Source organism: Haliotis rufescens, unplaced genomic scaffold, assembly GCF_023055435.1.
Source record: "Haliotis rufescens isolate VD_foot unplaced genomic scaffold, xgHalRufe1.0.p SCAF_118, whole genome shotgun sequence".
Taxonomy (NCBI): Eukaryota; Metazoa; Mollusca; class Gastropoda; order Lepetellida; family Haliotidae; genus Haliotis; species Haliotis rufescens.
The window spans coordinates 657,957-684,333 of NW_025963800.1; the positions used below are offsets into that span (position 1 = coordinate 657,957).

The following is a 26,377-nucleotide window of genomic DNA, read 5'->3' on the forward strand; positions in this document are numbered from 1 at the left end:
TGAGTTAGTAAGTGTGTGGGTATGGGTGAGTGTGTGAGTAAGTGGTTGGGTATGGGTGAGTGTGTGGGTGGGTATAGGTGAGTGAGTGAGTGGTTGGGTATAGGTGAGTGAGTGAGTGAGTAAGTGTGTGGGTATGGGTGAGTGTGTGAGTAAGTGTGTGGGTATGGGTGAGTAAGTGTGTAGGTATGGGTGAGTGTGTGAGTGAGTAACTAAGTGGGTGGGTGTAGGTGAGTGAGTAACTAAGTGGTTGGGTGTGGCTGAGTGAGTGAGTAAGTGGTTGGGTATGGGTGAGTGTGTGGGTGGGTATAGGTGAGTGAGTGAGTGGTTGGGTATAGGTGAGTGAGTGAGTGAGTAAGTGTGTGGGTATGGGTGAGTGTGTGAGTAAGTGTGTGGGTATGGGTGAGTGTGTGAGTGAGTAACTAAGTGGGTGGGTGTGGTTGGGTGAGTGAGTAAGTGGGTGGGTATGGGTGAGTGAGTGAGTAAGTGGTTGGGTATGGGTCAGTGTGTGAGTAAGTGGGTGGGTATGGGTGAGTGTGTGAGTAAGTGTGTGGGTATGGGTGAGTGTGTGAGTGAGTAACTAAGTGGGTGGGTGTGGTTGGGTGAGTGAGTAAGTGGGTGGGTATGGTTGAGTGAGTGAGTAAGTGGTTGGGTATGGGTGAGTGTGTGGGTGGGTATAGGTGAGTGAGTGAGTGAGTGGGTATAGGTGAGTGAGTGAGTAAGTGTGTGGGTATAGGTGAGTGTGTGAGTAAGTGTGTGGGTATGGGTGAGTGAGTAAATGGGCAGGTGGAGGTGAGTAATTGTGTAGGTATGGGTGAGTGTTTGAGTGAGTAACTAAGTGGGTGGGTATGGTTGAGTGAGTAACTAAGTGGGTGGGTATGGTTGAGTGAGTGAGTAAGTGGTTGGGTATGGGTGAGTGGGTGGGTGGGTATGGGTGAGTAAGTGTGTGGGTATGGGTGAGTGAGTAAGTGTGTAGGTATGGGTGAGTGTGTTGGTGAGTATGGGTGAGTGAGTGAGTATGTGGGTGGGTGTGGGTGAGTAAGTGTGTGTGAGTAAGTGCGTGGGTATGGGTGAGTGAGTAAGTGTGTAGGTATGGGTGAGTGTGTTGGTGAGTATGGGTGAGTGAGTGAGTATGTGGGTGGGTGTGGGTGAGTAAGTGTGTGGGTGGGTGTGGGTGAGTAAGTGCGTGGGTATGGGTGAGTGAGTAAGTGTGTAGGTATGGGTGAGTGTGTTGGTGAGTATGGGTGAGTGAGTGAGTATGTGGGTGGGTGTTGGTGAGTAAGTGTGCGGGTATGGGTGAGAGAGTGAGTGTGTAGGTATGGGTGAGTGTGTTGGTGAGTATAGGTGAGTGAGTGAGTATGTGGGTGGGTGTGGGTGTGGGTGAGTGAGTGAGTAAGTGGGTGGGTGTGGGTGTGGTTGAGTGAGTAGGTGTGTGGGGATGGGTGAGTGTATGGGTGGGTGTGGGTGAGTGAGTAAGTGAATGGGTATGGGTGAGTGAGTAAGTGTATGGGTATGGGTGAGGGAGTAAGTGAATGGGTGTAGGTGAGTGAGTAGTTGTGTGGGTGGGTGTGGGTGAGTGTGTGGGTGGATGTGGGTGAGTGAGTAAGTGTGTGGGTATGGGTGAGTGAGTAAGTGTATGGGTATGGGTGAGGGAGTAAGTGTATGGGTATGGGTGAGGGAGTAAGGGTGTGGGTTAGTGTAAGTGAGTGAGTGAGGTGAGGTGAAATTGGGTTTAACGTCGCGTCCAAGATTATTGCACTTATATAGCGACGTGCATGCACGTGTATGTGTGTGTGTGGCTGCTTGTACTAGTCCGGACTGATGCCGATTTATAGTGCTAGCTCACTGAGATACCATGCCGCAGTTTAACATGAATACCCCACTCAGACACAGTATACTGATTCCGAGCCGACCAGTCCTTGTTTTAGCCCCTTAATGCCGAGCGCCAGACAGGGTAACAACAAGTACAATCTTTTAACGTCTTTTTGTATGACGCGGCCCGGGATCGAACCCTGGACCTTCCGCTCTCCGGGCGGACGCTCTACCACAAGACAACGGAGGCGGTCAGGTGAGTGAGTGGTTAAGTGAGTAAGTGAGTGTGGGTATGGGTGAGTAAGTGAGTGGGTGTAGGTGAGTAAGTGAGTGTGGGTGAGTGAGTAAGTGAGTGAGTGTGGGTGAGTAAGTGAGTGTGTGAGTGTAGGTGAGTTAGTGAGTAAGTGAGTGTGGGTGAGTAAGTGAGTGAGTAAGTGAGTGGGTGTAGGTGAGTAAGTGAGTGGGTGAGTAAGTGAGTGTGGGTGAGTAAGTAAGTGTTTGAGTGTAGGTGAGTAAGTGAGTAAGTAAGTGTGGGTGAAGTGATTGTGGATGAGTAAGTAAGTGTGGGTGAGTAAGTAAATGTGTGAGTGTAGGTGAGTGAGTGAGTGAGTAAGTGAGTGGGTGTAGGTGAGTAAGTGAGTGTGGGTGAGTGAGTAAGTGAGTGGGTGTGAGTAAGTGAGTGTGAGTGAGTTAGTGAGTGGATGTGGGTGAGTAAGTGTGTGTGGGTGAGTTAGTGAGTGTGTGAGTGTAGGTGAGTGAGTGAGTAAGTGAGTGGGTGTGTGTGAGTAAGTGAGTGTGGGTGAGTAAGTAAGTGTGGGTGAGTGAGTGAGTAAGTGTGTGGGTGTGGGTGAGTAAGTGAGTGTGGGTGAGTAAGTAAGTGTGGGTGAGTGAGTGAGTGAGTAAGTGTGTGGGTGCGGGTGAGTAAGTGAGTGTGGGTGAGTAAGTTAGTGTGGGTGAGTTAGTGAGTGTGTGAGTGTAGGTGAGTTAGTGAGTGGGTGTAGGTGAGTAAGTGAGTGTGTGAGTGTAGGTGAGTGAGTGAGTAAGTGAGTGGGTGTGTGTGAGTAAGTGAGTGTGGGTGAGTGAGTAAGTAAGTGTGGGTGAAGTGACTGTGGATGAGTAAGTAAGTGTGGGTGAGTGAGTGAGTGTGTGAGTGTAGGTGAGTGAGTGAGTAAGTGAGTGTGGGTGAGTGAGTAAGTAAGTGTGTGGATGTCAGTGAGTAAGTCAGTCAGTCAGTAAACTGCCACATTCTCCCAGCACTGATAAGATGAGTAGCATGTTAGGTATGTTTGTGTGTGTGTGTGTGTGTGTGTGTGTGTGTGTGTGTGTGTGTGTGTGTGTGTGTGTGTGTGTGATGAACTAGTATATCCTACATATACCAATCATTAAACATTACAGAGGAATATATCCCACTGAAGAAGTGAATAATGCATCATTACAGACTATTCTCATAGATCTAATAGAGGATTTGCACAACATTCATTCTTTCATTGTATGAACCAAATTCCTCTGCTCTTCCCACTTCAAAATATACTTACGACAAAATGCCCTCTTCATTAAACTGGAGGTAATCTGCAGAGCAAGGCTCAAAACACACTTTTCCCTTTTTCTGAAAAAAACCCCACAAAATAATATTAACATTGAAGAAACTGGAACTGTACCTTGCTCAAGTCAGCTACTGTGACTATCATGTTTGGTTGTTAACAAAGCCGACCTTGGGTGTCAACAAAACCAACCTTGGTTTAAAAATCTAAACTTGGTTCTCAACAAAACTGACCTTAGTTGTTAACAAAGCCGACCTTGGTTGCTAACAAAGCCGACCTTGGTTGTTAACAAAGCCGACCTTGGTTGTTAACAAAGCCGACCTTGGACGTTAACAAAGCCGACCTGCAACAAATCTAGACATGCTGCTACATACCGGTGGTCTGGGGACAAAGTTGCAGAGTCGGATCTGGGGTTCACCTTTCTTCCCCTCCATATTCAGGAACGGGTACATGCCAAGTCGAGGGGGATACTTGTAGATCACATTCAGTATCTGGCAACATAATGTCACTATTTATAGGCAGCACACATCTAGATACATTTGTCAGTTTAGTGTCTTCTTTGTCAATGTTGTTCTTTAGTGTGGTGCCAATGTTGTTCTGTTGTGTTGTCAATTTTGTTTTGTTGTGTTGTGTCAATGTTGTTTTATAATGTTGTGTCAATGTTGTTCTGTTGTGTTGTGTCAATGTTGTTTTATAATGTTGTGTCAATGCTATTCTGTTGTGTCATAAATGTTCTGTTGTGTTGTGTCAATGTTGTTCTGTTGCGTCATAAATGTTCTGTTGGGTTGTGTCAATTTTTCTGCTGTGTTGTCAATGTTGTTCTATTGTGTTGTGCCAAGGTTGTCCTCCTGGGTTGTGTCAATGTTCTGTTGTGTTGTCTATGTTCTTCTGTTGTGTCATCAATGTTCTTCTGTTGTGCAATGTCAAGGTTGTTCTGTTGTGTTGTGTCAAGGTCATGTTTTGTTGTGACAATGTTGTTCTGTTGTGTCAATGTTGTGCTGTGTGACATGTTGGTACAGGTAAATACAATCAGCAAGTATATGGTCAATCTACACCTGCAGGTACAGGTAAATACAATCAGCAAGTATATGGTCAATCTACACCAGCAGGTACAGGTAAATACAATCAGCAGGTATATGGTTAATCTACACCTGTAGGTACAGGTAAATACAATCAGCAGGTATATGGTCAATCTACACCAGCAGGTACAGGTAAATACAATCAGCAAGTATATGGTCAATCTACACCTGTAGGTACAGGTAAATACAATCAGCAAGTATATGGTCAATCTACACCTGCAGGTACAGGTAAATACAATCAGCAAGTATATGGTCAATCTACACGTGCAGGTACAGGTAAATACAATCAGCAAGTATATGGTCAATCTACACCTGTAGGTACAGGTAAATACAATCAGCAAGTATATGGTCAATCTACACCTGTAGGTACAGGTAAATACAATCAGCAGGTATATGGTCAATCTACACCTGTAGGTACAGGTAAATACAATCAGCAGGTATATGGTCAATCTACACCTGTAGGCACAGGTAAATATAATCAGCAAGTATATGGTCAGTCTACACCTGTAGGTACAGGTAAATACAATCAGCAGGTATATGGTCAATCTACACCTGTAGGTACAGGTAAATACAATCAGCAAGTATATGGTCAATCTACACCTGTAGGTACAGGTAAGTACAATCAGCAAGTATATGGTCAATCTACACCTGTAGGTACAGGTAAATGTGTGTTGATGATGTTGGAAGACATAGCCATGCTCCTGTACAGATGAGCAAGTTAGTGAGTGAATGTTCTTTTATGCAACATTCAGCACTATTCCAGCGGGGGTGACCTGGACCAAAAATACCTGGTTCATTTCCATAGTTTCTGACCACATTTCTTCGTCCATGGGAAGCTACCTGATGACTGGTGGAGGCAGCCATCTTTAGGAATAAATTTTTATCTTTTCCTAAGAAATTTTCGTGTATTACTATGAGATATTTGACTATCACATATTGTATACCAATAAATTCAATCTTACCATTTCATCATTCTTGATACAGTAGAAATTGGAACTGCCTTCCTTTGGCATATACTCCGACTCCCACTCGCCTTCCACGCCAAAGCCAACCACATCCCCAGGGGCTATGAGGAACCTGTAGAAGGAAGTACAAGTGTGCTCAAATACAGCTGGATATAGACAGGCAGACAGGTCCTACTGGATATAAACACACAGTCTGTGGGTTTTGTTTGGTTTGATTTGTTTGTTGTTTAATGCCACACTCAGCAATATTCCAGCTATATGACGGCGGTCTGTAAATAATCAAGTCTATACCCTGATAATCCAGTGATCGATATCATGAGCATCAATCCACCCAATTGGGATCGATGACATGCATCAACTAAGTCAGAGTCTGATCACCCGATCCCATTAGTCGCCTCTTACGACAAGCTCTTCGTTAAGGCAAGCATGGGTTGCTGAAGACCTATTCTACCCCGGGTGTTCACGGGTACATGGGTTGCTGAAGACCTATTCTACCCCGGGTGTTCACGGGTACATGGGTTACTGAAGACCTATTCTACCCCGGGTGTTCACGGGTACATGGGTTGCTGAAAACCTATTCTACCCCGGATGTTCCTGGGTCCAGTGTGTGGGAGACACCTACGTGAGGGTCCAGTGTGTGGGAGACACCTACGTGAGGGTCCAGTGTGTGGGAGACACCTACGTGAGGGTCCAGTGTGTGGTAGACACCTACGTGAGGGTCCAGTGTGTGGGAGACACCTACATGAGGGTCCAGTGTGTGGGAGACACCTACGTGACTAGTGTAGATGTTCCCGGGTCCAGTGTGTGGTAGACACCTACGTGACTAGTGTAGATGTTCCCGGGTCCAGTGTGTGGGAGACACCTACGTGAGGGTCCAGTGTGTGGGAGACACCTACGTGAGGGTCCAGTGTGTGGGAGACACCTACGTGACTAGTGTAGATGTTCCCGGGTCCAGTGTGTGGGAGACACCTACGTGAGGGTCCAGTGTGTGGGAGACACCTACATGAGGGTCCAGTGTGTGGGAGACACTTACGTGACTAGTGTAGACTCCCCCGAGTCATGCTTCGGATGGGTGGGCATGATGCCTCGGTCAAAGGTGCATCCAATCATGATCTGAAGGTTGTTGGTGCTGTCTTCCCCGAGGTTCTCCACCTGGAAGTAGGGGTTACTGCGGCTCAGCGGCTGTCGAGACACGTACACGCCCAACACCTTCGTCAGACACCTGCAGCAGTCAACAGAAAACCATCAACATAATGCAGAAACAGGTGAAACACCATAACCATGCATTCTCAGTTAAACCATCAACACATTGTATTTTCAGTTAAACCACCAACACAATGCAGTCTCAGGCAAACCACCAACACAATGCAGTCTCAGTTAAACCATCAACACAATGCAGACACAGTCAAACCACCAACACAATGCAGACACAGGTAAACCACCAACACAATGCAGACACAGGTAAACCACCAACACAATGCAGACACAGGCAAACCACCAACACAATGCAGACACAGGTAAACCACCAACACAATGCAGACACAGGTAAACCATCAACACAATGCAGACACAGACAAACCACCAACACAATGCAGACACAGTTAAACCACCAACACAATGCAGACACAGGTAAACCATCAACTCAATGCAGACACAGGCAAATCAGCAACACAATGCAGACACAGGTAAACCATCGACACAATGCAGACACAGGCAAACCACCAACACAATGCAGACACAGGTAAACCATCAACACAATGCAGACACAGGTAAACCATCAACACAATGCAGACACAGGCAAACCACCAACACAATGCAGACACAGGTAAACCACCAACACAATGCAGACACAGGTAAACCACCAACACAATGCAGACACAGGCAAACCACCAACACAATGCAGACACAGGTAAACCACCAACACAATGCAGACACAGGTAAACCATCAACACAATGCAGACACAGGCAAACCACCAACACAATGCAGACACAGGTAAACCACCAACACAATGCAGACACAGGTAAATCATCAACACAATGCAGACACAGGCAAACCACCAACACAATGCAGACACAGTTAAACCACCAACACAATGCAGACACAGTCAAACCACCAACACAATGCAGACACAGGTAAACCACCAACACAATGCAGACACAGGTAAACCATCAACACAATGCAGACACAGGCAAACCACCAACACAATGCAGACACAGTTAAACCACCAACACAATGCAGACACAGTCAAACCACCAACACAATGCAGACACAGGTGAAGCACCAACACAATGCAGACACAGGCAAACCACCAACACAATGCAGACACAGGTAAACCACCAACACAATGCAGACACAGGTAAACCATCAACACAATGCAGACACAGGCAAACCACCAACACAATGCAGACACAGGTAAACCATCAACACAATGCGGACACAGGCAAACCACCAACACAATGCAGACACAGGTAAACCACCAACACAGGCAAATCATCACCACAATGCAGACACAGGTAAACCAGCAACACAATGCAGACACAGGTTAACCAGCAACACAATGCAGACACAGGCAAACCACCAACACAATGCAGACACAGGTAAACCACCAACACAATGCAGACACAGGTAAACCACCAACACAATGCAGACACAGGTAAACCACCAACACAATGCAGACACAGGTAAACCACCAACACAATGCAGACACAGGCAAACCACCAACACAATGCAGACACAGGTAAACCACCAACACAATGCAGACACAGGCAAACCACCAACACAATGCAGACACAGGTAAACCACCAACACAATGCAGACACAGGTAAACCACCAACACAATGCGGACACAGGCAAACCACCAACACAATGCAGACACAGGTAAACCACCAACACAGGCAAATCATCAACACAATGCAGACACAGGTAAACCATCAACACAATGCAGACACAGGCAAACCACCAACACAATGCAGACACAGGCAAACCACCAACACATTGCAGACACAGGCAAACCACCAACACAATGCAGACACAGGCAAACCACCAACACAATGCAGACACAGGCAAACCAGCAACACAATGCAGACACAGGCAAACCAGCAACACAATGCAGACACAGGCAAACCACCAACACATTGCAGACACAGGCAAACCACCAACACAATGCAGACACAGGCAAACCACCAACACAATGCAGACACAGGCAAACCACCAACACAATGCAGACACAGGCAAACCACCAACACAATGCAGACACAGGCAAACCACCAACACAATGCGGACACAGGCAAACCACCAACACAATGCAGACACAGGCAAACCACCAACACAATGCAGACACAGGCAAACCAGCAACACAATGCAGACACAGGCAAACCAGCAACACAATGCAGACACAGGCAAACCAGCAACACATTGCAGACACAGGCAAACCAGCAACACAATGCAGACACAGGCAAACCAGCAACACAGTGCAGACACAGGCAAACCACCAACACAATGCAGACACAGGCAAACCAGCAACACAATGCAGACACAGGCAAACCAGCAACACATTGCAGACACAGGCAAACCACCAACACAATGCAGACACAGGCAAACCAGCAACACAGTGCAGACACAGGTAAACCAGCAACACAATGCAGACACAGGTAAACCACCAACACAGGCAAATCATCAACACAATGCAGACACAGGTAAACCATCAACACAATGCAGACACAGTCAAACCAGCAACACAGTGCAGACACAGGTAAACCAGCAACACAATGCAGACACAGGTAAACCACCAACACAGGCAAATCATCAACACAATGCAGACACAGGCAAACCACCAACACAATGCAGACACAGTCAAACCAGCAACACAGTGCAGACACAGGTAAACCAGCAACACAATGCAGACACAGTCAAACCAGCAACACAATGCAGACACAGTCAAACCAGCAACACAATGCAGACACAGGCAAACCACCAACACAATGCAGACACAGGCAAACCAGCAACACAATGCAGACACAGGCAAACCAGCAACACAATGCAGACACAGGCAAACCACCAACACAATGCAGACACAGGCAAACCACCAACACAATGCAGACACAGGTAAACCACCAACACAATGCAGACACAGGCAAACCACCAACACAATGCAGACACAGGCAAACCAGCAACACAATGCAGACACAGGCAAACCAGCAACACAATGCAGACACAGGCAAACCAGCAACACAATGCAGACACAGGCAAACCAGCAACACAGTGCAGACACAGGCAAACCAGCAACACAATGCAGACACAGTCAAACCAGCAACACAATGCAGACACAGGCAAACCAGCAACACAATGCAGACACAGGCAAACCAGCAACACAATGCAGACACAGGCAAACCAGCAACACAGTGCAGACACAGTCAAACCAGCAACACAATGCAGACACAGGCAAACCAGCAACACAATGCAGACACAGGCAAACCAGCAACACAGTGCAGACACAGGCAAACCAGCAACACAATGCAGACACAGGCAAACCAGCAACACAGTGCAGACACAGGCAAACCACCAACACAATGCAGACACAGGCAAACCAGCAACACAGTGCAGACACAGTCAAACCATCAACACAATGCAGACACAGTCAAACCATCAACACAATGCAGACACAGGCAAACCAGCAACACAATGCAGACACAGGCAAACCAGCAACACAATGCAGACACAGGCAAACCAGCAACACAGTGCAGACACAGGCAAACCACCAACACAATGCAGACACAGGCAAACCAGCAACACAATGCAGACACAGGCAAACCAGCAACACAATGCAGACACAGGCAAACCAGCAACACAATGCAGACACAGGTAAACCAGCAACACAGTGCAGACACAGGCAAACCACCAACACAATGCAGACACAGGCAAACCAGCAACACAATGCAGACACAGGTAAACCAGCAACACAATGCAGACACAGGCAAACCAGCAACACAGTGCAGACACAGGCAAACCAGCAACACAGTGCAGACACAGGCAAACCACCAACACAATGCAGACACAGGCAAACCAGCAACACAGTGCAGACACAGGTAAACCAGCAACACAGTGCAGACACAGGCAAACCAGCAACACAATGCAGACACAGGTAAACCAGCAACACAGTGCAGACACAGGCAAACCAGCAACACAGTGCAGACACAGGTAAACCAGCAACACAGTGCAGACACAGGTAAACCAGCAACACAGTGCAGACACAGGCAAACCACCAACACAATGCAGACACAGGTAAACCAGCAACACAGTGCAGACACAGGCAAACCAGCAACACAATGCAGACACAGGCACACCAGCAACACAGTGCAGACACAGGCACACCAGCAACACAATGCAGACACAGGTGAACCAGCAACACAATGCAGACACAGGTAAACCAGCAACACAGTGCAGACACAGGCAAACCAGCAACACAGTGCAGACACAGGTAAACCACCAACACAATGCAGACACAGGCAAACCAGCAACACAATGCAGACACAGGCAAACCAGCAACACAATGCAGACACAGGCAAACCAGCAACACAGTGCAGACACAGGTAAACCACCAACACAATGCAGACACAGGCAAACCAGCAACACAATGCAGACACAGGCAAACCAGCAACACAATGCAGACACAGGTAAACCAGCAACACAATGCAGACACAGGCAAACCAGCAACACAGTGCAGACACAGGTAAACCAGCAACACAATGCAGACACAGGTAAACCACCAACACAGGCAAACCAGCAACACAGTGCAGACACAGGTAAACCAGCAACACAATGCAGACACAGGTAAACCAGCAACACAGTGCAGACACAGGCAAACCAGCAACACAGTGCAGACACAGGTGAAGCACCAACACAATGCAGACACAGGTAAACCAGCAACACAATGCAGACACAGTTAAACCATCAACACAGTGCAGACACAGGTAAACCACCAACACAATGCAGACACAGGTAAACCAGCAACACAGTGCAGACACAGGCAAACCAGCAACACAGTGCAGACACAGGTGAAGCACCAACACAATGCAGACACAGGTAAACCAGCAACACAATGCAGACACAGTTAAACCATCAACACAATGCAGACACAGGTAAACCAGCAACACAGTGCAGACACAGGTAAACCAGCAACACAGTGCAGACACAGGCAAACCAGCAACACAGTGCAGACACAGGCACACCACCAACACAGTGCAGACACAGGTAAACCACCAACACAGTGCAGACACAGGTAAACCAGCAACACAATGCAGACACAGGCAAACCAGCAACACAGTGCAGACACAGGTAAACCAGCAACACAATGCAGACACAGGCAAACCAGCAACACAGTGCAGACACAGGTAAACCAGCAACACAGTGCAGACACAGGTAAACCAGCAACACAGTGCAGACACAGGTAAACCAGCAACACAGTGCAGACACAGGCAAACCACCAACACAGTGCAGACACAGGCAAACCAGCAACACAGTGCAGACACAGGTAAACCAGCAACACAGTGCAGACACAGGTAAACCAGCAACACAGTGCAGACACAGGTAAACCAGCAACACAGTGCAGACACAGGCAAACCACCAACACAGTGCAGACACAGTTAAACCAGCAACACAGTGCAGACACAGGTAAACCAGCAACACAGTGCAGACACAGGTAAACCATCAACACAGTGCAGACACAGTTAAACCAGCAACACAGTGCAGACACAGGTAAACCAGCAACACAGTGCAGACACAGGTAAACCATCAACACAGTGCAGACACAGGTAAACCAGCAACACAGTGCAGACACAGGCAAACCAGCAACACAGTGCAGACACAGGTAAACCATCAACACAGTGCAGACACAGGTAAACCAGCAACACAGTGCAGACACAGGTAAACCAGCAACACAGTGCAGACACAGGCAAACCAGCAACACAGTGCAGACACAGGTAAACCAGCAACACAGTGCAGACACAGGCAAACCAGCAACACAATGCAGACACAGGTAAACCAGCAACACAATGCAGACACAGGCAAACCAGCAACACAATGCAGACACAGGCAAACCACCAACACAATGCAGACACAGGCAAACCACCAACACAATGCAGACACAGGCAAACCACCAACACAATGCAGACACAGGCAAACCACCAACACAATGCAGACACAGGCAAACCACCAACACAGTGCAGACACAGGCAAACCACCAACACAATGCAGACACAGGCAAACCACCAACACAATGCAGACACAGGCAAACCAGCAACACAGTGCAGACACAGGCAAACCACCAACACAATGCAGACACAGGCAAACCACCAACACAATGCAGACACAGGCAAACCAGCAACACAGTGCAGACACAGGTAAACCAGCAACACAGTGCAGACACAGGTAAACCAGCAACACAGTGCAGACACAGGTAAACCAGCAACACAGTGCAGACACAGGTAAACCAGCAACACAGTGCAGACACAGGTAAACCACCAACACAGTGCAGACACAGGTAAACCACCAACACAGTGCAGACACAGGTAAACCAGCAACACAATGCAGACACAGGCAAACCAGCAACACAATGCAGACACAGGCAAACCAGCAACACAATGCAGACACAGGTAAACCACCAACACAATGCAGACACAGGCAAACCATCAACACAATGCAGACACAGGCAAACCAGCAACACAATGCAGACACAGGTAAACCACCAACACAATGCAGACACAGGCAAACCAGCAACACAGTGCAGACACAGTTAAACCACCAACACAATGCAGACACAGGTAAACCACCAACACAATGCAGACACAGGTAAACCAGCAACACAGTGCAGACACAGTTAAACCACCAACACAATGCAGACACAGGTAAACCAGCAACACAATGCAGACACAGGTAAACCAGCAACACAGTGCAGACACAGTTAAACCACCAACACAATGCAGACACAGGTAAACCACCAACACAATGCAGACACAGGTAAACCACTTACCTTACAGACGACACTTACGTGATTACTCCCTCCTCAGACATGTTCACTTTGGTTGTTCGGTGAACGTCCATGAATCTTTTGTGGTGCCTCCTTATCTCCATATGCTGCTTCTTATAATACGGCTTTATTGTTTCCTGGAACAAGAACCAGTTAGTTGCAGTACATATTTCCCATGATCCAATGTCGAGCTGTGACAGTTTTGTCACAATGTGTTGAAAGGGTCCCTGACAGGTGCTGTGGACACAACTGAGACTCACTGTTCTTATTAAGCTGTGACTCTCTTGCTTGCGGGAGGCACGGGTGGCCCAGTCGTCTAAGGTGCCGCAATTCGCTGTGCAGAGTTGCGTCCCTTGGCACGCCAGACACCTATGATTGTGGGTTCGAATCCCGGTTCACCCTGATTATGTTTCTAGGTTTGTCAGCACCATACCCGTGCTCGTGGGTTTCAACAAAGTGGTAAATGTCTGAGACCTGCATCACTTCGGGCTTTCCTCTCACAGAGATTGAAACGCTGTGATATAAATAGAATACTGTTAAAAGTGGCGTTAAACCCAACTCACTCACTCACTCTTGCTTGCGGAGATGACGAGTATCAACCTTTCTGGAAAATACATTCACAGCAATGAATTGTTTCGTGAAGCATGGCCAGGTTGACAGGGGAACAGCAGCGCGTAATGATGGACAGTACAATTGCATGTCTCACCTTGCCCAGCACCCTGGTGATGGTGGCAGCGATGTGGGTCCGGGCATCACTGGGATCACATGCAGCGTCGACAGGGATCACTACTTGGGCCGGGTTGCTAGGCAACAGGATGTCAAACAGCGGCTGCCATACAGGAAACATCAGGTTAGTTCATCACAATCTGTTAACACCCCTATTTCACTCACACTAGAATGTTCCACCTGAGTGACACATCAACCATACACCTGAATCTCACTCACATTGGAATGGACCTATGAAGATCCGGGCAGAGAATAGGTTTTCAGCAAACCATGCTTGTCGTAAGAGGTGACTAACGGGATCGGGTGGTTAGGTTCGGTGACTGGGTTGATGCATGTCATCGTATCCCAACTACGTAGATCAATGCTCATGATGTCAATCACTGGAGTGTCTGGTCCAGACCCCATTATTTACAGACTGCCATCACATGGCTGAAATATTGCTATAAACAAGCAAACAAATATATCTCACTCATGTTGGGATGTTCCACCTCAGTGACACAACAACCATCCACCCCTATCTAACTTACATTGGAATGTTCCACCTCAGTATCACATCAACCACCCACCCCTATCTAACTTACGTTTGGAAAGTTCCATCTCAGTGTCACACCATCCACCCCTTTCTAACTTACATTGGAATGTTCCATCTCAGTATCACATCAACCATACACCCCTATCTAACTTACATTGGAAAGTTCCATCTCAGTGTCACACCATCCATACACCCCTATCAAACTCACATTGGAATGTTCCATCTCAGTATCACATCAACCACCCACCCCTATCTAACTTACATTGGAAAGTTCCATCTCAGTGTCACACCATCCACACACCCCTATCAAACTCACATTGGAAAGTTCCATCTCATATATATGTGTGTAATTCATAATACTGAGAGGCCATAGGCCTACAGAACATGTTACATAGTATTGGGTGTGTATACATTTATAAGGAGCTTCTTAGCTTCATAGCATGCAATTTGGACACTGACATTTTGTTGTTGTTATTACTACATTCTTACATGGTATTATGTAACAAATTTCTGTAAACTTAGATAACGGATATAACATTTATCAATGAACTGTTTTCTGAGTTCAGCATACCATTTATCAATGAACTGTTTTCTGAGTTCAGCATACAACAGACAAAGTAGTAAGAAATGGTATTCATTTTCAACTGACAAATTCTGTGTTCTCTCACGATCCCCATATATCTTCCCGTCTCGATAAAGAGTTCATATGAAAACCACATCGATCTTGCAAGTGCAATTCGAAATGTTTTTAGTGTCACATCTAATAAGTATTGCTCTCCACAGAAGCTGTTTTAAAGAGGTAATAACTCGATAGTGCAATCTCAGTGTCACACAATCAATACATCCCTATCAAACTCACATTGGAATGTTCCATCTCAGTGTCACACCATCCATACACCCCTATTGAACTCACATTGAAATGTTCCATCTCAGTGTCACACCATCAATACACACATATCGAACTCAGATTGGAATGTTCCATCTCAGTGTCACACCATCCATACACCCCTATCAAACTCACATTGGAATGTTCCATCTCAGTGTCACACCATCCATACACCCCTATCAAACTCACATTGGAATGTTCCATCTCAGTGTCACACCATCCATACACCCCTATCAAACTCACATTGGAATGTTCCATCTCAGTGAGAGCCAGCTTCCAGTTTTTGATGTTCCAGTCCTTCACGTGACACAGTGGGCGGCCATTACGACTACTTTCCTTCTTCTTGGACAAATACTCTGACAGACTGACATCCACCTTTGGGTGCGGGACAATCACAGTCTGACCATACGGCAGCTTGGTACGCTCTTTACTGTCTAGAAAAGAACCAACATGTGACACAATGTATATCCATAATGCAGTGCTGTCGCCATGATGTCACAGTTATAGCATAGAGACAATTGACAGGTTGTGTTCATCGTACTGAAGGTAGCCATGATGTCGAGTTATAGCATAGAGACAATTGACAGGTTGTGTTCATCGTACTGAATGTAGCCATGATGTCGAGTTATAGCATTGAGACAATTGACAGATTGTGTTCATCGTACTGAATGTAGCCATGATGTCGAGTTATAGCATAGAGACAATTGACAGATTGTATTCATCGTACTGAATGTAGCCATGATGTCGAGATATAGCATAGAGACAATTGACAGATTGTGTTCATCGTACTGAATGTAGCCATGATGTCGAGTTATAGCATAGAGACAATTGACAGATTGTCTTCATCGTACTGAATGTAGCCATGATGTCGAGTTATAGCATAGAGACAATTGACAGGTTGTGTTCATCGTGCTGAATGTAGCCATGATGTCGAGTTATAGCATAGAGACAATTGACAGGTTGTGTTCATCGTACTGAATGTAGCCATGATGTCGAGTTATAGCATAGAGACAATTGACAGGTTGTGTTCATCGTGCTGAATGTAGCCATGATGTCGAGTTATAGCATAGAGACAATTGACAGGTTGTATTCATCGTACTGAATGTAGCCATGATGTCGAGTTATAGCATAGAGACAATTGACAGATTGTATTCATCGTGCTGAATGTAGCCATGACGTCGAGTTATAGCATAGAGACAATTGACAGGTTGTGTTCATCGTGCTGAATGTAGCCATGATGTCGAGTTATAGTATAGAGACAATTGACAGATTGTATTCATCGTACTGAATGTAGCCATGTCGTAGAGTTATAGCATAGAGACAATTGACAGGTTGTATTCATTGTACTGAATGTAGCCATGATGTCGAGTTATAGCATAGAGACAACTGAGGCAAGTGATCATTATTGTAACTGCAGGGAGATAGGGTTTAGTCGGCAGGGAGTGAGGGGTTTTGTCGGCAGGGAGTTAGAGGTTTAGTAGAGCAAGGACATAGGGGGTTTAGTCAGCAGGGAGTTAGGGGTTTAGTCGGCAGGGAGTTAGAGGTTTAGTAGAGCAAGGAGATAGGGGTTTTGTCAGCAGGGAGTGAGGGGTTTAGTCAGCAGGGAGATAGGTATCTGATACAGTATTTACATTTTCAGAAGGTCGAGTAGGGAAAGTAATATTTACGATTTGCGTCTTTGAGCAGGGGGCACCCCTGTGTTGCATAGGCAAGGTTGAAGTGACACACTGATGTGGACATTACGGAGATGGATAGAGATGGCTTGGCGTTCTGGACGGCCGCCAGTCCAGCATCGGTCACACGGACACAGCCATCCAGAAGTACCTGTGGAGGGGACAAGGAAACATCAGCAAGCTACTCAACATCACTCTCAAGTCAAACTATGACATCACTATGACATCACAATGACATCACAATGACATAACAATGACATTACTATGACATCACCATAACATCACAATGACATTACTATGGCATCACCATGAGATCTTTATGAGGTCACAAGGATATCACAGATCTGAATGCAGTCATTGTCCCTTTGATATCACCATGGCAACACACATATCCTCATGCTCATTACCTTGGTCATGTTAGATGCATGGAGCACGATGTCACCAACCCAGCCGACGCCCGTGTCTGTTATGTTGAAGCAGCCAGTCAGATCCATCACCTTCAGTGTACTCAGGTACTTCTCTCGTTTTGTCTGAAAATTGTGCTTTATTTAATTAGAACAGTTCCACACTTAAGATCAAATTGTTTCCATTCAGGAAAATAGTGATTTGTTTCTGCCATATCACCTTGTTACAGAGGACGTCTAACAGGACGTGGGAGAGAGTCACAGACACCTTGTTACAGAGGACATGGGAGAGAGTCACAGACACCTTGTTACAGAGGACGTGGGAGAGAGACATCCTCACCTTGTTACAGAGGACGTGGGAGAGAGTCACAGACACCTTGTTACAGAGGACATGGGAGAGAGACATCCTCACATTGTTACAGAGGACATGGGAGAGAGTCACAGACACCTTGTTACAGAGGACATGGGAGAGAGACATCCTCACCTTGTTACAGAGGACATGGGAGAGAGTCACAGACTCACCTTGTTACAGAGGACATGGGAGAGAGACATCCTCACCTTGTTACAGAGGACGTGGGAGAGTTACAGACACCTTGTTACAGAGGACATGGGAGAGAGTTACAGACACCTTGTTACAGAGGACGTCGGAGAGAGACATCCTCACCTTGTTACAGAGGACATGGGAGAGAGTCACAGACACCTTGTTACAGAGGACGTGGGAGAGAGTTACAGACACCTTGTTACAGAGGACATGGGAGAGAGTCACAGACTCACCTTGTTACAGAGGACATGGGAGAGAGACATCCTCACCTTGTTACAGAGGACGTGGGAGAGAGACATCCTCACCTTGTTACAGAGGACATGGGAGAGAGTCACAGACACCTTGTTACAGAGGACGTGGGAGAGAGTTACAGACACCTTGTTACAGAGGACATGGGAGAGAGTCACAGACTCACCTTGTTACAGAGGACGTGGGAGAGAGACATCCTCACCTTGTTACAGAGGACGTGGGAGAGAGTCACAGACACCTTGTTACAGAGGACGTTGGAGAGAGTCACAGACTCACCTTGTTACAGAGGACATCTTGCAGGACATGGGAGAGAGTCACAGACTCACCTCGTTACAGAGGACATCTCACAGGACATGGGAGAGCGTGACAGACTCACCTTGTTACAGAGGACATTGGAGAGAGTCACAGACTCACCTTGTTACAGAGGACATGGGAGAGAGACATCCTCACCTTGTTACAGAGGACATAGAAGAGAGTTACAGACACCTTGTTACAGAGGACATGGGAGAGAGTTACAGACACCTTGTTACAGAGGACATGGGAGAGAGTTACAGACACCTTGTTACAGAGGATGTGGGAGAGAGACATCCTCACCTTGTTACAGAGGACATGGGAGAGAGTTACAGACACCTTGTTACAGAGGACATCTTGCAGGACATGGGAGAGAGTCACAGATTCACCTCGTTACAGAGGACATCTCACAGGACATGGGAGAGCGTGACAGACTCACCTTGTTACAGAGGACATTGGAGAGAGTCACAGACTCACCTCATTACAGAGGACATCTTGCAGGACATGGGAGAGTGTCACAGACTCACCTTGTTACAGAGGACATGGGAGAGAGTCACAAACTCATCTTGTTACACAGTACATGTCACAGGACATGGGAGAGAGTCACAGACTCACCTTGTTACAGAGGATGTGGGAGAGAGCCACAAACTCACCTTGTTACACAGGACATCTCGCAGGACATGGAGGACAGCATCTGTGATGTAGCCATTAGCGTGAAAGTCAAGAGTATCAATACCCTCTTCAGCTTTCTTCTCCAAGAATGTCTTAAATGAAAGATCAAAGATGAAGGACTGTTGTCAGTCCAAGAAACATAACAGGAGCAGGCAATGCAGTCTGGGAATGATCAAATTGATTACCTTCAGTCTCTGAAGTGAGATTCGGCCCAGGAATGTCGCCTCATCTGCCACGAGAGCGTCCAGTGTCACTGCAAAATACCAGGAACGTACAGAAATAATACAGGAAACATACAGAAGGCATACAGGATAGATACACATAGAGGAGACATAAGGAAACACATAGGAAATACGGGACACATCCAGTACACATAGATGAGAGACAAAATGTATCAGTGATGAGACAATGTCGTCAGTGGAGACTTCTTATAAACACTGTGTAGTTCCATTACCTGTGAGATCCGGCCTTGAAGGTTCGCTTGACTTGGCTCTGGACTTGTCCATGGTGAATCTATAGCCCTAGAACCTGCAGTCTGGTCATTGGCTTCTGAAATGATGTCAGACATTCAGTGTCCTGTGTCAGACATTCAGTGTACAGTGTCAGACATTCAGTGTACTGTGTCAGACATTCAGTGTACTGTGGTGTCAGACATTCAGTGTGCTGCGATGTCAGACATTCAGTGTCCTATGTCAGACATTCAGTGTACAGTGTCAGACATTCGGTGTCCTGTGTCAGACATTCAGTGTCCTGTGTCAGGCATTCAGTGTACAGTGTCAGACATTCAGTGTACTGTGATGTCAGACATTCAGTGTCCTGTGTCATACATTCAGTGTACAGTGTCAGACATTCAGTGTACTGTGATGTCAGACATTAAGTGTCCTGTGTCAGACATTCAGTGTACAGTGTCAGACATTCAGTGTACTGTGGTGTCAGACATTCGGTGTCCTGTGTCAGACATTCAGTGTCCTGTGTCAGGCATTCAGTGTACAGTGTCAGACATTCAGTGTACTGTGATGTCAGACATTCAGTGTCCTGTGTCAGACATTCAGTGTACAGTGTCAGACATTCAGTGTACTGTGTCAGACATTCAGTGTACTGTGGTGTCAGACATTTGGTGTCCTGTGTCAGACATTCAGTGTACTGTGTCAGGCATTCAGTGTACTGTGATGTCAGACATTCAGTGTCCTGTGTCAGACATTCAGTGTACAGTGTCAGACATTCAGTGTACTGTGGTGTCAGACATTCAGTGTCCTGTGTCAGACATTCAGTGTACTGTGTCAGACATTCAGTGTCCTGTGTCAGACATTCAATGTCCTGTGTCAGACATTCAGTGTACAGTGTCAGACATTCAATGTCCTGTGGTGTTTGTTTTTACATTTGTTTTAACTATGTTAATGGTTTCTTTAAATAAAAAACAAACAAAAAGAAACTAACTCCTAACTTCATAATACATAAAATTATTTAATTTAGCCTGCTACCAAGTTGACGAAAACACTGCATGAAACACCAGGGAGTTTGTGAGTGAGCCACTTTTAGCAATATTCCAGCAATATCACGGCGGGGGACACCGGAAATGGGCTTCACACATTGCACCCATTTTGGCAATCGAACCCGGGTCTTCGGCGTGACGAGCGAAGGCTTTAACCACAAGGCTACCTGACCAGGACATATGATATATATACAACTTCTGTGCACATGAGTTTTATACGGCTACCATCCAAATGAGGCACCATGTGACTCTTACAAATATTTCATGACTGTCCACAACTTTGGATATTATCATCTGAAACCCCATGGATCAGGGAAAGCTGGGAGAACCCATTCATTACAGAAACATTCTGGTTGCCATATACAGACCCTAATAACACCAGATCAGGCAACAGGGCACATTGCATGGGGCACATTGCTAGGGGCATATTGCTAGGGTCACATTGCTAGGGGCACATTGCATAGGAGTAATTGCACGGGGCACATTGCACGGGGCACATTGCACGGGGCATATTGCAAGGGGTACATTGCACGGGGCTCATTGCACTGGGCATATTGCAAGGGGCACATTGCACGGGGCATATTGCCAGGGGCACATTGCTAGGGGCACATTGCACGGGGCACATTGCACGGGGGAAATTGCACGGGGCACATTGCACGGGGCACATTGCATGGGTCACATTGCACGGGGCACATTGCACGGGGGAAATTGCACGGGGCACATTGCACGGGGCATATTGCAAGGGGCATATTGCACGGGGCATATTGCAAGGGGCATATTGCTAGGGGCATATTGCTAGGGGCATATTGAAAGGGGCATATTGCTAGGGGCACATTGCTAGGGGCACATTGCAAGGGGCATATTGCAAGGGGCATATTGCTAGGGGCATATTGCAAGGGGCATATTGTTAGGGGCACATTGCTTGGGGGAAATTGCACGGGGGGAAATTGCTAGGGGCACATTGCTAGGGGCACATTGCTAGGGGCACATTGGGACACCTGTTACTTATAGGTTAACAATTCCCTGATTTTGCCCCTGAGAGGAAGCGACATTATTCATTGTGACATTTTCCCTTACAAGCTGGGCGTGGCAACAGGTAACTTAAGCTTGTGACTAAAATTGATTTTTGCACTTAAATTTTAGAACTCCCACACCAAACTCCTGTACACAGACAGGTGCTCATTCATTTGGTTCAATACCTTTTAGAGGATACATAAATGAGGGTCTCCTGGTCACTTGGGTATTTGATTCAGCAGCTGTAAGTATTCATGGGTATCATTGGGACATTGTTAATGGGGTGGATTCCCAATGCACCGTTACCACTGTAGTGCTCAAAATTGGACGAATTATTTCTTGTAATGTGTCAATTTGTATGTTATTTTATCTTTAGACAGTTCTAAATTTTTTAGGGGCGGTCGGGTAGCCTAGTGGTTAAAGCGTTCGCTCGTCACGCCGACGACCCCGGTTCGATTCCCGACATGGGTACAATGTGTGAAGCCCATTTCTGGTGTCCCCCGCTGTGATATTGCTGGAATATTGCTTAAAGCGGCGTAAAACCATACTCACTCACTCACTCTAAATTTTTTAACAAAACTTGTTTCTTGCAGATGTCATGGGTGTTGCAGCGGAGGTTGTTCTATTAATCTACGGCTGTTATTGTCAAAATGATAATGATCTCTGTGAACCTTCAGCTGAACTGAACTGAACCAAAGGTTGAAGCGAGCTGATTCTCTGGTACTGTCCGTGGTAAACTCTTTCATTTCCCACATGTCCCCAGAAACCTAGGTGCCTCGGATGCTGAAATTGTGCAAGGCCTGTGCCGACTAGGGTATTTCTTGTTTGTTTGTTTGTTTGTGTGTTTGTTGTTTAATGACACTCAGGAATATGATGGCGGTCTGTAAATAACCGAGTCTGGCCCAGGCATTCCAGTGATTGACATCATGAGCATCGATCTACTCAATTGGGATATGATGACATGCATCAATCAAGTCAGCGAGCCTGACTACCCGATCACGTTAATCACCTATTATGGCAAGCACAGGTTGCTGAAGATCTTATCAACCCTGGATTTTCAAGGGTAAGGGTATTTCTAAAACTTGTTCACAGAATTCTCATCCTATTTTCAGGATAACCAGCGCAGCAATATTAAAAATGTCCTTTCTTGCACATTCAATCTCATAAAAATCAGATCTTGGTTCTCGCTACCGCTAAACAAAGATCTGAGGACATCCCATTAGGGGTCACATCAGAACGATCTTTCATCCGACCAATCAGTGTGTTGCTTACCAGATCATGAAAGTGACAGTCGGAATGTGATTTCTAATCATGAAATCTCGAAAATTCTAACATGGGGTATTCAGAACGATAGTTACGGGTTTAACGACTGAATCCTTACAATCTAGACCATCTATTAGCCATTCCAGAATGTTTATTTGTTCAGGTTTCAAATTTGTAATCGAGAATTTGTCAAAATATGTTTCGAAGCGTAGTCGCAAATTTGAAATTTGTGCCGTAAAACACGAGAGAGCTGCCTTCTGATTGGTCATTCCATTGGTCGGTCAAAGTTTGCACAAGGTCGGTCTGACGTGTTCCACAATGGGATATCCTCAGATCTTTGTTTAGCGGCAGAGAGAACTAAGATCTGATTTTAATGAGATTGTTGCACCTTTCTCAGACATTTGTGTAAGAATCATTATGTCATGTGAAGAATACCACATAATACAATTCTTTGTGTGTATTTTGATTTTGAACATTGACTTTGTTTTGATCATTGTGTTGGCGACATCAGGACAATCAGGGAGCGTTATAAGTTTTATTAACCTGGCGACATTAGGACAATCAGGGAGCATTATAAGTTTTATCAACCTGGCGACACTAGGACAATCAGGGAGCGTTATAAGTTTTATCAACCTGGCGACATTAGGACAATCAGGGAGCATTATAAGTTTTATCAACCTGGCGACATTAGGACAATCAGGGAGCGTTATAAGTTTTATCAACCTGGCGACACTAGGACAATCAGGGAGCGTTATAAGTTTTATCAACCTGGCGACATTAGGACAATCAGGGAGCGTTATAAGTTTTATCAACCTGGCGACATTAGGACAATCAGGGAGCATTATAAGTTTTATCAACCTGGCGACACTAGGACAATCAGGGAGCGTTATAAGTTTTATCAACCTGGCGACATTAGGACAATCAGGGAGCGTTATAAGTTTTATCAACCTGGCGACATTAGGACAATCAGGGAGCATTATAAGGTTTTATCAACCTGGCGACACTAGGACAATCAGGGAGCGTTATAAGTTGTATCAACCTGGCGACATTAGGACAATCAGGGAGCATTATAAGTTTTATCAACCTGGCGACATTAGGACAATCAGGGAGCGTTATAAGTTTTATCAACCTGGCGACATTAGGACAATCAGGGAGCGTTATAAGTTTTATCAACCTGGCGACACTAGGACAATCAGGGAGCGTTATAAGTTTTATCAACCTGGCGACATTAGGACAATCAGGGAGCGTTATAAGATTCATCAACCTGGCGACACTAGGACAATCAGGGAGCGTTATAAGTTTTATCAACCTGGCGACATTAGGACAATCAGGGAGCATTATAAGTTTTATCAACCTGGCGACATTAGGACAATCAGGGAGCATTATAAGTTTTATCAACCTGGCGACACTAGGACAATCAGGGAGCATTATAAGTTTTATCAACCTGGCGACATTAGGACAATCAGGGAGCATTATAAGTTTTATCAACCTGGCGACATTAGGACAATCAGGGAGTGTTATAAGTTGTAGGGAATATTTGCTGTGATACTTGTAACATTAATCTCATATCTCAGATTGTGAGGGTATGAAATGCAGGGTTGTGTTAGTAACATACAACAACCTGCTGTCATGGAGGATTTAACCATGTTGACAATATGAAAAACAGGATATGTATATTTGTCAAAATATTATTAATTTCTCGGGAGTAAACAGTCTTTACAATTTCTCAGTGAAAGAAAGTTGCAGGTGATGTTTTTGGAAGAGAAATATGCTCAAATGTTCCTGATCAGATTGCATTACACTTCCAATAGCGCTGTAAGTGGTGGTCCCAATGTGACCCAGCTAGCAGCCCAATGCCCCTGGACGGGGCTGTGACAAGAAAATAAAGAATTCAACTGGTCAAATCCCCGGTTGTCTCACGGGCGTGGATCGATGCTCATGATGTCAATCACTAGATTGTCTGGTCCAGACTGGGTGCTGGGTGCAGCGTTAAACAACAAAGGAACTAAATTTGTCTTTAAAACATTATTGACAAATGATACGTTGTTTTGATTCTGTACCAAGGGTGAGTGACACTAGGAGATTTAACGTGTGCTTTCCGACTAATAGCGTATTTCGCACACGGGGAAGCACTTTATACTATTTGGAGAAAAAAAGCGTAATGAATAAATAAAGAAGTGCGACCCAAAAAAATGTAACTTTTACAGACCTAATCTAATAAAGCTGCGGGGGGAGGGGGTTTGGCTGGGTGGGAGTGGGTGGTAAAAAAGAACTCAATAATAAGGAAAAGTTTGGGCGTGGGTTGGGGGGGGAGGGGGTCAAGCGTGGGAAGGCAAGGCTTCGGCCGGCGAGCGTGTGTGGCGACCAGAGGAGATTACCTCAGCTGGCCGGGTAAGGAGCGTGGTGGCGATGTTGTACTCTTCTCGGCTGAGTACCAAGTGTAATAGAAGATATATATAGCAGAAACCATATTTTGTCCCAATTTGTCCTGTTACCAGTACTTCGGTCTCCTTACAATGACTGTTGTGATAATCTCCCCTCACTACAATGCCAACACAATTTAGTGTTAACAATAGCAGGTTCATTCTGGATCCCTCGCTTGGAAATCTATATATAGAGGATGGGCGCTAAGCAAGTCCCGCATCAGTGATTGCACTAGAGTACACATGCCTATAATCTGTGCCGTGGTTATATTGGGAGTCCTTCATGAGACGTATACAGAGTGTTAGACACACAACCTCTCATTCATACACGGCCCAGATCAACCAAAACAAACCTGCAAATGATAAATGATAACAGCTCAAAAAAGCGTCAGAATGATTTACGATTTTCCGCTGAGGTGAGAGACGTGACAATTTGCTGAGCTGGAGATTACGACAGTGTCGACAGTCTCTAACCCCGATATCTGACCACCCTGTCCCGACACCAGGTGTCAGTGACAACACCACAGAAGGGTCAAAGACATAATTCACTCACCTGTCGTCGCCGCCGCGTTAGATCACCTGTACACGCTGACCTTCTGTAATCACTTCCGGGTAACGGGACGCTTCTCCCCTAGCAACTGTCAAATACACCCACGCTTATTGATTTGGTGGCGAGATGGCGATGTGTTGAATGTGTTTGAGAGACGGGGATGTGTCGGAGAGACGGGTATATGTCTTAGATATATTGGGGGTTTTAGGAGAGGTATCAACCTGCTTCGGCTAATTTTTAAAA

General features: G+C 46.0%; 1 protein-coding gene across 1 annotated transcript in view; it reads right to left on the reverse strand.

Moving 5' to 3' along the window:
* LOC125378202 overlaps positions 1 to 26,168 on the reverse strand; it is a 43,705-nt gene extending 17,537 nt beyond the window's left edge. The window contains exons 1-13 of the mRNA XM_048393215.1: positions 26,138 to 26,168; positions 19,847 to 19,941; positions 19,578 to 19,645; positions 19,374 to 19,484; positions 17,643 to 17,765; positions 17,230 to 17,386; positions 15,806 to 15,996; positions 14,125 to 14,247; positions 13,440 to 13,555; positions 6,428 to 6,616; positions 5,392 to 5,506; positions 3,725 to 3,841; positions 3,345 to 3,415 (exon numbers count right to left, since the gene is read on the reverse strand). Of these exons, the coding sequence (XP_048249172.1) occupies positions 3,345 to 3,415; positions 3,725 to 3,841; positions 5,392 to 5,506; positions 6,428 to 6,616; positions 13,440 to 13,555; positions 14,125 to 14,247; positions 15,806 to 15,996; positions 17,230 to 17,386; positions 17,643 to 17,765; positions 19,374 to 19,484; positions 19,578 to 19,645; positions 19,847 to 19,898 (1,433 nt within the window). The 5' untranslated portion in view covers positions 19,899 to 19,941; positions 26,138 to 26,168. The remainder of the gene's footprint in view (positions 1 to 3,344; positions 3,416 to 3,724; positions 3,842 to 5,391; positions 5,507 to 6,427; positions 6,617 to 13,439; positions 13,556 to 14,124; positions 14,248 to 15,805; positions 15,997 to 17,229; positions 17,387 to 17,642; positions 17,766 to 19,373; positions 19,485 to 19,577; positions 19,646 to 19,846; positions 19,942 to 26,137) is intronic.
* Positions 26,169 to 26,377: the final 209 nt, after the last annotated feature.